The sequence below is a fragment of the Zophobas morio genome, unplaced genomic scaffold (assembly GCF_036711695.1).
Source record: "Zophobas morio isolate AGI-343-1 ecotype UQ-CSIRO unplaced genomic scaffold, CSIRO_AGI_Zmor_V1 ptg000026l, whole genome shotgun sequence".
Lineage (NCBI taxonomy): Eukaryota > Metazoa > Arthropoda > Insecta > Coleoptera > Tenebrionidae > Zophobas > Zophobas morio.
The window spans coordinates 8,338,719-8,352,713 of NW_026972131.1; the positions used below are offsets into that span (position 1 = coordinate 8,338,719).

The 13,995-nt window shown below is 32.5% G+C and overlaps 1 protein-coding gene across 1 annotated transcript in view; it reads left to right on the plus strand.

Annotated features, from left to right (window-relative positions):
• Tmhs (Tetraspan membrane protein in hair cell stereocilia) overlaps positions 1–13,995 on the plus strand; it is a 33,797-nt gene that overhangs the window by 17,884 nt on the left and 1,918 nt on the right. Inside the window, exon 2 of the mRNA XM_064065511.1 lies at positions 8,377–8,619. Coding sequence (XP_063921581.1) covers positions 8,377–8,619 — 243 coding nt within the window. The remainder of the gene's footprint in view (positions 1–8,376; positions 8,620–13,995) is intronic.

Sequence of the window (13,995 nt, forward strand, 5' to 3'; positions counted from 1 at the left end):
CCTCATACAGCTGCTACTACGCTGGACTATTTAGAACAAATATTTTCTAGCAGAATGATTAGTAGAGGATTATGGTCTTCTAGGTCACCAGACTTAACACCTCCAGATTTGTTTTTGTTTGGGCACTTAAAAAACAACATTTTTCGCAATACATCTCATAGTTTAGACGACTTGCAAGAAGCTATAGTCCGTGAAATTAACATTATCTGTCTCCAAGTTTTACACAACGTGTTTGAAAATTCAAAGAGAACATTTATTGTAATCTTTTTCTGCTTCTTTAGTTTCCGTATTAAGTTTTGTTTATTTATTTATTTTTAATTTTCTATGATATTTTGAAATAAACTTGGGAAGACATTCTGAGGTGTGTACAATTATTATTTGCATAATTTGGTTGTCCGGTTGGATACCCGTCCCGTTTGCCAGTCACGCCACTGGAGTTATCAGATAACCTTACAATGATTTGTCACAGATTTGTCATCAGGTTGACAACTTGAAGAAAAAAAAAACAGTAGGTACCAACTCTCTCAATCATTTCTGATCTCTCTGTACAATTAAGTAATACTCTGATGAAAAAACTGCATCTTTTAAATACATTCAAGAATTTATCTATACAGGATTGGAAACGAAAAAATTACTTCTGAATTATTTTTACGCAACCCAAAATACTAATATCGTGTACCACTTGATACTAACTGAATTTAGAACGAAGTACTTAATCCATGATTGCTTGGACTTTGGCAGTGTCATTTTGACAATTGCGGAAAATGAGGTTACCCGAGTGTCCATAGTCGTACCGCAACCACTCAGAGATAATATTCTCTGCTGGCGCCGCTAATAAATTTGTCAGGACTTACTTCGAGCACCTCTTCATCTTTTGCAATGATACGGATTAGTCACGAAAGAATTACTTCTAAAAATTACTTTTACGACATATTATTCAAGGGGTACAACGTAAACTTAAAAAAGTAATTAAACAATTTAACTACTAAGTAGGTACAACTGTTGAAAATCTGGGGCATGTTGGGGTGATGCGGAAAAATATTGGTAGAGCACTTACTGCTTCAGTATAGAGCAGAGTGATAGAGGTATGTCGATTCAATGGGGCTGTAGAGCGGAATAAACAATGAAAAAGAAATGTTAAAAATTAACTAACGTCGAAGTGACACTGCCAAATTCAAAGCAATCATGGATAAAGCATTATAAAGGGTACTAGTATTTTGGGTTGCGTAAGAACAATTTTAAGAAGTAATTTTTTTGTGACTAAGCCTGTATGTGTCGGTCAGATAATCTCCGAAACTACTGGACCGACTGTTATCAAAGTCTATAACGTATTTATGAATATCGTGTGAATAATAAAACAATTTATTTTATTGATCAAATCAAAAGCGGCTCACTCCATTTTCCCGAAAATTTGGGAATACAATACTGTTTTCAGTACTACACTGCTTCTAATCAAATCGATATACTTACTAAAATGTTGATGAAGTAATCACAAAATTTTGTAATGGAAAAACTAGTTTGGAACATACTCATATCATAGGGGATTATCATAAAAAATAAAATTCCCAAGAATCCAATTTTATCATTTGAAAAAGCTGGTTATGTTGTACTCTACTTTAGGAACGAGGGAAGTTCTGTCTAAATAACTATAGAATAATTTGTTTCTATTAAATCAACCTGCTCTATGATGGTGTATTTGGTTGGTTCAAGTCAGATTAATGCTTTTTTTCTATTCTTGGATTTAGTTTTTAAACAATAATTTCTCAAATAGTTTTAATATTGTCTGGAGCAATGATATTCGTTTATAAGAAGTGTTCTTATGTAGAGTTTTACCAGGTTTACCTGGTTTGAGGACAAAAATTGCTTCCACTAACTTCCATTCTTTTGTAGTGGGTTTCCCAATCTCCTCAGCTTGGAATTCATGTAGCTGGAATACAGTTTCTAAACGTCCAACAAATCTTTCAGTTTTTGTTCATTCATTTTTCAGTACAGATTTTTTATTTTTATAAGTGGTATCTGAACTATTGGTCTTCTGAAACTCTGAGTGGTTTTTCACAAGGAATAATCAGAATTGCTGTCAAATGGCAATTTTATTTCTATTCAGGTTAATTTTATGTTGTAGAACTCTGATTGCTGTCAATTGCATCTTTTGCATCTTAATTTCTTTTTTTCTTATTTCAGCTTGTAGGATATTTGTGACAATCCTTCCAGTTGTTATTTTCTCCTCAGCAAATTGATGTTTTCTTCTAGACAGTAATAAAACTCTTCCAATTCGTGCAAATTCAAAAACGGTTTTAAATGCTGTTTCGCGCGGACTCCATTTTAAGAATTAACTAGAAAATTTCTAATTCAATCACAATTGTGACGTCATTAATTTTGCCAAATAATATTTTTTTGTGTTTGTTGTAAAAGAATTTACAACAAACACAGTTTCATATGTGCAAGTACGTGATGCTTTTGACAGCTTACAAAATAAGAACTCTAAAGACATTTATGGATTAACAGTTCCTATTATCAAATCTGTAAAAGATATTTTAATATGGCCACTTACCAAACTTATTAACATATGTATTAAAGAAAGTGTCTTCCCAGATTGCCTGAAAACAGCATATCCGTACTTCCGATCTTGTCAAAGATTATTGAAAAATTGTTGTTAAAACAAATGATACATCATCTAAATAGTTACAATTTATTGTCGTCTTTTCAATTTGGTTTTCGTAAAGGATTCTCCACATCTTCTGCTATAAATTCATTAACAAATAGTATTATTCAAAGCTTTGAGCACAAAAAATTCTACGTAAATAACTTTTTAGATCTTAGCAAAGCATTCGATTGTTTATCGCATGATATTCTGCTACGAAAAATGTACTTCTATAACTTTCATCCGACAAGCATAAATCTCATCATGAGTTATTTAAAAAATAGAACACAACAAGGAACCTCATCCCCAAGGATCTATTTTGGGACCTATATTATTTTTATTGTTCATCAATGATCTTCCAAATTATATTCCCGAAGCTGATGTAATGCTTTATGCTGACGACACTTGCGTTGGTACTACAGGAACTACTGTCGATATTGTTTCAAGACAAAGTAAAAAATGTATAAGTAAGACTGAAGAGTGGTTTACTGCGAACAGATTACATCTAAATAGAGACAAAAATGTGTCAATGCTCTTTACATTACGAACTTGTAATTACCTTAATAGTTTTGCTGAATTTACAAAATATTTAGGTGTCTATATTGATAAAGAACTTAACTGGAATCAACATGGTAACTATTTATCTGACAAAATAGCAAAAAACACGTTTGTTCTTCGGAACTTAGCTAATGAACTTTCCCTTAAATATCTGCGCAACGTTTATTATGCATTAATTCACAGCTATCTCGATTATTCTATCTTAAGGTCTGGGGCCATTCATCTTTTTTAATAAGAATATTTAAATTACAACGAAGAGCAATTAGAATCATAGACAATTTAGGATACAAAGACGATTGCAGAAAGTCTTTTACTTCATTGAACACTCTTACATTACCCTCTCTTTACATATACCGTTGCTTGCAATTTATTACTATGAATGTCAATCTGTATCCAAAAGTCAATTTCATCCATAATTACAGCACAAGACGTCAAGATATTTTATTTAAAAATTTACGACTAACAAAATCTAGAGATGGCACTAATTATGTTTGCATTAAACTTTTAAATGCTTTACCAAAAAAAGTACTTAGAAATAATTATACATCCAAAATTTTCTTGAAACATTTAAAAGCATATCTAATCGAGAAGGCCTTTTATTCATTAGAGGAGTTTCTAAATAATAATTTTGATGACTTAGTAGTGCAGTTTAACAATTCCTAACTTATCGTATATTTCATTATTAGATTATACTATATTGTATTAATTAGAAAATTGTATTTTAGAGTTGATGTTAATTATTATTATTAATCCATAATGTTTTCTTTTCTGTGACGTGTGTAAACTTATGTTTTTAGCACAAATAAAAAAATTCTATTCTAATTCTATTCTAAAATATATCAATAAACACGTTTTTCAATTACTCATTAATTAATTATTAGAAATAGAAAAAACACGGTTATAGTTATACAGATTTTTGGGTTGCATAACTTCAGATTAGTTTGAACAAAGTTTTCCGTTTTTTAATCAGAACAAGTTCGGTGTTTTAAATAGAACATACTCTTATTTCTACATGTGTGCTTACCCTCTTATTAGGACTTTACAAGCATATTTTCATATTATTTCATATGTCTTAACAATGCAAAAATTCACAAAAAAAAAACAACAGTATGGTTATTTTTAAGATATATGATCCAATATTAGATGGAGAAATAAGCAAGAGGAGTTGTAATGGCAATCAATGAGTCTTAGTATACAGGGTGCTTATTCAAAATTTAAAATATTTTTCTAATATAGTGTCTGCAATTTCTATTGAAAGACCATTTGCGGATAGTAAATTTGGTAACGTTCGTATTCAAACAATTCAATAACTTGGCAAAGTTGCATCCAAATTTCAAACAAAACATATTTGCAAAGCCTGAGAAAATACCAATTAGAATATATAAAAATAAATAAATGGCTCCATAAAAAATTGTTTCTGCTGTTCAGAGCTGTAAAACTCTTATTCGTTTTTGTCTCTAATATAATTACTGGATTCAAACTCAACAATTTATTTCTTAATAACTCGGATTACACTATTACAGCAACTATGGACAAAATAACTTCGTGGCGCAACTTAAATGAATTCGCTCACTCGACTTCTTGACTTCGTTCTTGACGGTGGCCTCTATTTAAATCCATATTTCGGCGATCGAGCTCTTTCTCGAATTAAGTATTCACGACTTCCGCTTCGAGGCTTTTCGAGCGCCGCTTCGAGACTTCTCTGGGCTCGTCGCGACATCCGCTTGCAGGCTTTCCTTTAGTGAATGCCATGTCACCGCGGCCGATAAGTCACACTACATACGAGAAACAACGCATACCTACATATATGTACATATAAATATTTTTTAAGCACGTGTATTGTTTTAATGTATAATTATAAATTACTACTATTTAGAAAATATTTAATGAAATCATAACTCTGAAGGTGACAGCAAAGTTTTCTCAGATCTCTTTTTAAAGAAGTATCATCTATCTTTTTGAGCTATTCCAGAACTTTTCGACTTTTCTTATATATTTTTTTACTACATTTACTGTTTATATTTTTTGTAAATCATCTATTACATTTGGAATTTAAGCACCTTAAAAAATATTTAGGTTCTATCATCGTTCAAATAAATGATAAAATAGTGCTATCATTTAAAAACTATGCAGTGACGTGATAGTTCGGACTGGAATTATATTGTATGCAATTTTCAAAATTTTGTTGCAGTAGTAATTTCCACATCTATTATTTTTATTTCACCCCTAATCAAAGAAGATAAAAACTTAAATTAGTTAATTAAACTGAGCTGTATACATATAACTTACTTATAACATTGTAGTTTATTAGGGTTTGAATTAGCATCAATTCGTAAAAAAAATTGCTGGAATAGTAGCTGGACTGTTAGTTAGAGACACACCGTCTTTCAAATATAATTCCGGGAAATGTATTTTCTTATTTTAATTTTATTGAATTTTGAGTAAAAGAATGATTTACTATGAACTAATAGCAGTAGTAAGCAAGATTCATGATACTATTTTAGAGTACGAATCCCAAAATGAAGAAACTGATCATCCGACTGACGAGTTTTCTAAGGGATAAGTGCACTAAAATATTGTAAGAAACATGTATTTCATGCTATTTTTTCTACTTTTTTTACAACACAGTTTGGAATTGTCGTAGTTGGTATAACAAATGTCAAATTGTAACATCTGAAGTCAAAATTTTCACTATTATAAATTATTATTATCATCAGTAATAATAATAATTTCATAAATCTGATCACACTATACAAAATGGAAAAATCCAGTTTTCCATAGCCAGTAAAAAGGCGTAAGATTATAAGTGTTACAAGACCTGTGTAAAATACGATTTCTTATTACGTGAAGTTAAAGAATTTCGTTTACCTGTTATCAATTATTTAAACAATCCTGATATTTCCTGGAGCTTATTTTATAGTCAGCTATCATCTATGTTACTTAGATGCTCTTAATTCAGGGAATTTGTTGAGATTCCTCGCAAACCATGGATCAACTCATATTTTCTCAATCAAATTAGTCTCAAAAAGAGCCTTTGGAACAAATACAAGCATTCTAATAATGTTCAGGACTATTACAATCATAGATCTTTTTCAAACGCACTGTCAAACAGACTAGCTAGTGCTAGATCTCAATATGAAAACCACATTGCTGATGATCACAAAAATCATAAACGTTTTTTCAAATACTTTCGATCCTATGTTAATGCAAGAGTCAGTATACCGCCGTTAAAAAAAGAGGATAGTACTATGTGTGATAATAATTATGCAGACGTTGCATCCATTTTTGTTGACACTTTTTCCTCTTCATTTACTGTTGAACCTTCTCCAATCGTATTGCCCAAAATATTAACTGGGAAAGTTTCTAACTCCATTTGTGAAGTTGCGTTTACTCCTGCATTGGTGAATACACTTATCAAGAAACTCAAAGATTCATTGGCACCAGGACTAGACAAATTATCAGCTAAAATACTAAAAACTTGTTCGGAGTTCCTCAGAGCTCGGTTTTAGGTCCACTGTTGTTTCTCCTACACATGGCTGATTTACCCTCCCCGAAACACGGGAAGCAGTGTCCAAATCAAAATGATGAAAATGATCACGTGGCAGTAAAACGGTTAATCATGAAAATCATTTTCAACATAATATAATGACCGTCGTCTTCATTGATTTGCTATTAAAGTGTCTCCAATTCGTTAAAACTGATACATGGTGGCACATACATCGGAGGGTAAGGGAATCTGTAATACCAGGTGAATGTCTGACCACGAGTCTGACTATTTGACGCTATTTGACAGAATTTGACATACTGGAGCACCACCGATAATGTAACGAGGCAGTAGTGTCATCGAGCGTAATGTGGTAGTATACTATTTAGAGCGAATAAATGAGATGATTTGAATTTCATTTCATATAAAAGCATTAATGTTATTAATTTAGACACATTAAACTTTGTTGTAGTACACTGAATAAAGGGATTACAAGCTTCTGTAACTCCCGAAGTGAGTGACATCTTTTGATATTTTCGCTTTTGACATGTCAGATGATTGTAACTTATTGGAGAGACTTTAATAGCGAATCAACGGAGACTACGATTTTGACAATCACCTTACTTGAATTAATCCAAGTCCCCAAGACTCATCCACTCTTAGGATTAATATGTGCAATAACTAATAACCATACATTTCATGGTAAAGTTTAAATCTAATTAAAAATAGTATTTCGTTTTTTTGATGGTTATTTTATTTGTTATTTTTAATGACATTGGTAATGACTACCAATCTTGAAAACATAAATTACACCAGTTCTATTAAATTACTTAATTTAGGTGCTTAATACCTCCGTTATGAACGCGAAGTAGAAAAATAACACTAATGCATTGCATGTACATAAGCAACCTTATTTTCATATCTATAGACATGTGAAAGGAATTCAATTTTTTAGAAAAAACCAAATAAACTTCTAAAAACCAAACAGTGCTTTAACATTTTCCCCCTTTCACTTTCATAACAAAATAGTTATTGCAAAACATTTTACAATGCATCAATATTAGTGCGTGTAATAAGGATAAATAGCCGACCACTAACCCAACAGGAAAACGAAAGGAACTTTTCTAATTGCGCCAACATAAAAATACAAATTATGTCCGCCACCGGTAAATTAAGCAATTTATGAGGAACGCCATTTGACATCTATCTATCAATTAGGTGTGACTCAATTTCCATTAATAAAATTTCACACAGCGTGTAATCGTATTGAAAAGCACAAAGAAAGTTTTGTCAAAATTGCACAACAATAAAATTCCCCATCTTTGTAAAGCGTACATTTTCCATTCGAAGGAAAAAAATTTCTCTGCTTTTGTGAAGGCAGCCGCTCAAGAACTGGAACGTCCGTTTTGGCGAGACCGCTTTCATAATTTTCTCGATTGAATCCAGATAATTCTGATAAGCTGGCGTAAACTATAAACCATTAGGAAGTGTAACGTTGTTATATTATGAAACAACAATTTCACAGTTCAATTACCTTACACCAGCTATTACTTAATTTTACCACGCGCACAGTCAATTATTTCATGTGGACAAATATCGCTAAGTAGTGCATACGCTTGCTTCTGGACCATAAACCATCACATTCCTGTCAATAATGACTATAACCTTCACATTTCGTGTCTTTTTTTTGCAGCAATCTGCATGATCGCCGGTTGCGTGTGCTTTCCAGCCGGATGGTCAGAAGACAGCATCCGTAGAGTTTGTGGGGCATCAGACAAGTACGATCTCGGAAGTTGTGGCATACGATGGGCTTACCTACTGGCCGCCATAGGTTGCCTCGATGCCGTTATTTTGGCTACTTTAGCGTTTATTTTAGCTACAAGACACGTGAGACTGCAGCCTGACCCTCATTACGCTCCAGCTAGCTTATTTAAAGGTAATAACAAACTTTTGCTCAGTATTTTAATAACATGGTGAAGAATGTCGGATGTTATTTATGAGGAAACCGTTGTAGATTTCATCGGTGTCGTGCTAATTATGGAATTTTTATGGGTAATTTTTTCAGTAACGCACTAAGGTAACACGCTACCAATATCTGTCGAAAATAAATTAAACCTAGAGGTTTATACAGGGTGCTCCCGACGTTGAGGCGTTGCTTTCAACACGTGGTGTTATCCTTTATTCTGGGGAGATTTAGCTTAAATCATCTTAGTAAAATTTGGAGATCCATTGGGTTTATCTTTTTATAAATTTTATACATTTTTAAAGACGGTCTTGGTCAAATTCTAAATAAAGATTAGGGTTTACAACTAAGTAGTACAATTACAACTAACTGACTAAGTAACACATTTTTTTATAATGCAACTTTTACCAAAGGGATTTAAGCTAAAACCCTTTAGAACAACGTATAGTGGTATGTGTTAAAAAGAATGCTTCAACTTTGAGAACATCCTGCACACTTAACTATTTTTTCCAAAAACATGAAACTACAAATTTAAATAGCCAGTTGAACCTGAATTCACCATTACACATGTAAAGATTTATGCCAAAACTGAACTACTATTCTCTTGAAATATCAACTGAAGCAAATTTTGGACGTATTTATATGACTATTCCATTCATCTGTCAATTGCTTAAAAAGAGCCAATAAAGTTGTACTTTGTGTGGGCGTTACTATAGTTATAATGTATTGTACCGGATATATCTTCCCAGGAAGGTATTCAACTGACAATTTTTAACAAAAGAAAGTTGATGACAAATTAATGTATTTATTTGTCAGTAACATTAAATGTACATTTTGAAAAGGTTACATTCGTACAGTTTTGTAATAAACAAGAAGCTCCACTTATAGTTTTATCATTTACAGTATTGTTTACTTGATTAATTGAATTATTTCGTATTTTAATAATATTTGATTTGTGATGTTCTTCGTCGAGTTGCAAAAATGGCTTAGTTCTTCGACTCCAGCTTTAGCCAAAGCAGACACCGCTGATGAGCGCACAGAATGATTTGATATTTTCCTTCTTTTAATATCTAAACCAGTCATTATTAACGACTTTACTCATGTACCAATTTCATTAACTCCAATGTATTTTTGTACTACACAGCATTTTGTATTCCAAAAAGGATTGGGTATTAAAAACATTCTGTCGGTGTTTATGTTATTTCCTCTTTTCATCATTAGTGGATGATACAGCCTATAAAATAGAACAATTTAACATATGACATAAAATGGGGAAGAAAAATAGCTAACGGGGTAGACGTTGGGGTTGCCTTTATTTTTGGTCAACCCTTTACTACTTGTCCGTGGTTTTGAACCACCTTGTGCTGTTTTTGAAAATACAGGATTATATTCAATCCGGCCTGTAATAAGTCCTTTATTGTCAATTTTTCTGGCATAAAATAGTGTGTGAAACAACTGGCTCCTTCACCACCACGCCAAGCTAATTCAAAAGATGCTATTAAAAAAAATTCTTTTGCAAACCGTCTGCTGTATTTTCATATAAAATTTGTACCATAATTATGAAAGAATTCATTTTCAGTTACTGAGTTTACTGTCCTTTTTTCTGGTAATGTTTGAAGTTTTCTTCGGGTGGCGGTAAATGGATTTATTTTAATATTCCACTCATTGAAATATTTTTCTTGACCTAGCTTCGCTGTTGTATTAAACATGTGTTTAATTACATTTTCCTTGTAAGCAATACCATCTTTTTTTTTATGTTGGAGGCCCAACTTTTCAAAATAGTATTTAAACTCTCAGGAGAAGTAGATTGCTCCAAATTGTAGCCCTTTTCTTTCAAAAAGCTGGAAAATTGACGCCATACCGAGTCGCGTGATTTTTTGTGTTCCATGGTGTCCTTTTGGATATCTCGGCATCTATTTCTTCTTCTGATTTTGACCCAAAATGTCTTTTCTTGCATTTGCGTGTTGAAATCACAGAAAAACATCAAAAACTGCATCAAATGCCACGGAAGTTTTATTTAAAAAAATTATTATTATCTCGGTTGATATGGAAATGAAGGCGTGAGTAACTTAATTTTTTCTACAAGAATTTTCCTTGAATCTCATTCAAAACCTTAACTATTGTGCAAATTTCTAATCATTCAAATCGGTCATCAGCAGTTTCAAATTTAACAAAAAAAGGAGTTTGTGAACAGGAAGTTATTAAAATGACGGGTTACTCAAGTACTAATTCGTTGAAACCGTATTTGCAATTGGATGAAGAGCACCATGCAAATATTGTTAATGTGTTAAGAAGAGATGGAGGAACGAATCAAAACCTTGGTTCACCCGTTATCAATTATAATAATTGCACGTTTAATTGTGGATCGGTTAATTGTGCTTAATTTGTAATCCTATTAGGTAAATGTTAATCTGATTTAAATAAATTTGGTTTTCTGTGCCCTGTTGTGTGCTCTAATCGTTGCATAATCACAACATATACCAATCGTATAATCACAACATATACCAATCGTGGTCCAAATTTACTCTGGAAAAATTTTTTTTTAGTCACTCAATGTTGCAAAGAGATTTTTTCTTAAATAATTTCGGAGGCTTCCACAGTCGGAATCAATACATAATCGTTTTTCGGGATGGAACCGTGTTAATTGAGTTTTTAAAGATTTTTTCTTGACCAATTGCCATTAGAACAAATCACTCGACTGCGTTTCGTGATTTATGTATGTCAATTGATCTCGAAAAAATCTGCTTAAGCAACAATATCAAATCTGGTACCAAAATTAAATTTATCCGAGTAAATTTGAACCACTTATGATATAATTGCCGTGCAGGTAAGCGGAGAAAAATGTTGTTACCTCGGTGGGAATCGAACCCACGCCTCGCACTTTCCGGGCAGGCATCCAGACCACTAGACCACGAGATGATTTGTCTTTCTCCGCTTACCGACATGTTATCGCATTTCAGCTAAGTAAAGAAAACTTAGCTTTGCTGTAATTTCTAACGTCTTATGTCTATATGTGTAATGGTGTAAAGGCTTATATCTTATGTTTTATGATTTTTTTCATAAATTATAAATTAATTCCTCAGCGCTGATTAAGGAAGTATAGTAATCGAGTCCATCGGACGACTTGCTACTTTCATGTTTTCCCGACGTTTTATGACCACCAGAATACGAAAAAAGCGGTCTCCCGTTTCCCTCTGTCTGTGTGTGACTTGGCCGATTATTATCACATTTTGTTTGTTTATTAGGAATGTCATGTAGATGGTAAAACGCTAACCAAAATTTGGCTAATCATCCCCATCAACATTTTGATGACGTCATCTCAAAGGATTCTATTTTTAAATTATTTTAGTATTATATATTTTTTTTAACGGTTACTTATTTTGGGACAAAATTTATTTTCAAAGCCGACACTTCTTAATTTGGGACAGAGGGAATATTTCAAAGAAACGGAATTTGTTGGGTTGCATTTCAAAGTCAAAGGAAGTTTTGTCGAAATAACCTTCGACCAATTTTTTACAATTTAAAACCAATACAACACCTAAAGTTAAATAGAGATAAAATCAGGATGTCTAGGGTAAAAACTCAACATGGATTCATAAACTACACGTATAGGACTCTGTTATTTTATACAATTTAAAACCCATTTGTACATTGTTGGCGGGAATGATTAGATAAAGTTTGGTTAATGCTTTACCACTTACATGATATTCATATAAAATTTGACAACAAGCAGTCCAATAGTTTCGGAGATTGTCTGTCTAACAAAAATTGACCCAGACGACAGACAATATTATCATTTTTAGTGAATCCAAACGATAAAACTGTTTCAAACTACACTACAAAACATAATTTTATTACGCGGTGTGTTAAATTAAATTTAAATTTCGCCAATTAATTTACGGTAGGATAGATTCACAATAAAATAGCAGTAATATTGTTTGTAGTACTTAAAAAAAAAGAAGATAAAATAAAGCCGACAGTCCTTGGTTAAAGCGAGATTTAAACTGTCGCAAGTTTTTATTAACTCAACTTTAGTGGTTTTAACAATTATTTATGGCAGAATTTTTATTTTTATTTTTTATTAAATTATGAAAATTTTGAATAAGCGGTTAATTAAATTAAAATGTGTCGTCTATGGTCTGTCTGTCTATCTGCCTGTCTGTCTGCCGTCTGTGGTTTGCCGTCTGTCGCCTGTCTATCGTTTGTCGTCTATATGTCGGTGTCGATTTTTATTAGACACAACCTCCGAAACGTTTTCAAAACTTTAGATGTATAAAAAATAAAAAAAATATATAAAATTTGTCTACTCAACCCACTAACTATGGAATGGCGTCATCTCCAAAATTTACAACAGTAAACGTTTTTTAAAATTTTTAAAATAATGTACTCATGCATGTGTGATATATGCACCCGTTTTAAGATTATGGGAAGCTTCGTAAATAATTCATTTTCCTTAAAACCAAATGCATGCCGTCGCTGTACAAACGTAAACTGTCGAAGTTAAGCATCTTTTGGGGATGCATTTTTTCCCGTTGGTTATCTGCTTTAAATATATGTATTTCATGTTGTCCGCACTTGTGCCCACCGTACCACGTTGGAATTTACGCCCCCGCGGTGCAAGGGCTGCGGGGTTGTCATTTACGCCACTGATTTTTGCTTTACAAAGGTTACGAGAACAAGCTGAACAAAATGTACCTAACTGTGAAGGTTTAAATGAAAAAAAAATGTTTTATATTTTTTTCTCAAATTGTCACAATACTTCACAGAACAGTTAAGGAATAATTATATCTGCATTTATTGTCGTAATAAAATTGTTACTGGTGATGAAACATGAGTTCATCATTATGATGCACAAAGCAGCAAGAACTGATGCAGTGGAAACACATGTTTAAAGTGCAAAAATCTGCGTGCAAAGTTTTACTGCTTGTACTGTATACATTAACGTCCCATTTTTATACAGCAAGTTACGAATTCACCGTTTTCGTATAATTACATAAACTAACAATGTTTTATTATGTAGAACCTGGCAAGAAAATTACTTACAAAAGCAGTTATCAACTCTGACAATCTAGGAGATGTGGTGTTTGTATCTCTATTAGAAGAACGTTGTTCTTGTATAAAATTTATCATAAAAAACTTCTCAACTACAACACATAAGCTAATATTGAAACTTTTGGACACTCACTCCTCGCAAGTTCTCATAAATTTCTATAGATACACAACGAAACAACAACCACAACTCGAGAATTGTAATGAACTTTGACTTCCGGTTGATCTCAGGTCATGCTATTTTATTTATAGAATAGATGAATTGTCAAATACAGAGTACAGCGATAGAAACCTGGAAAC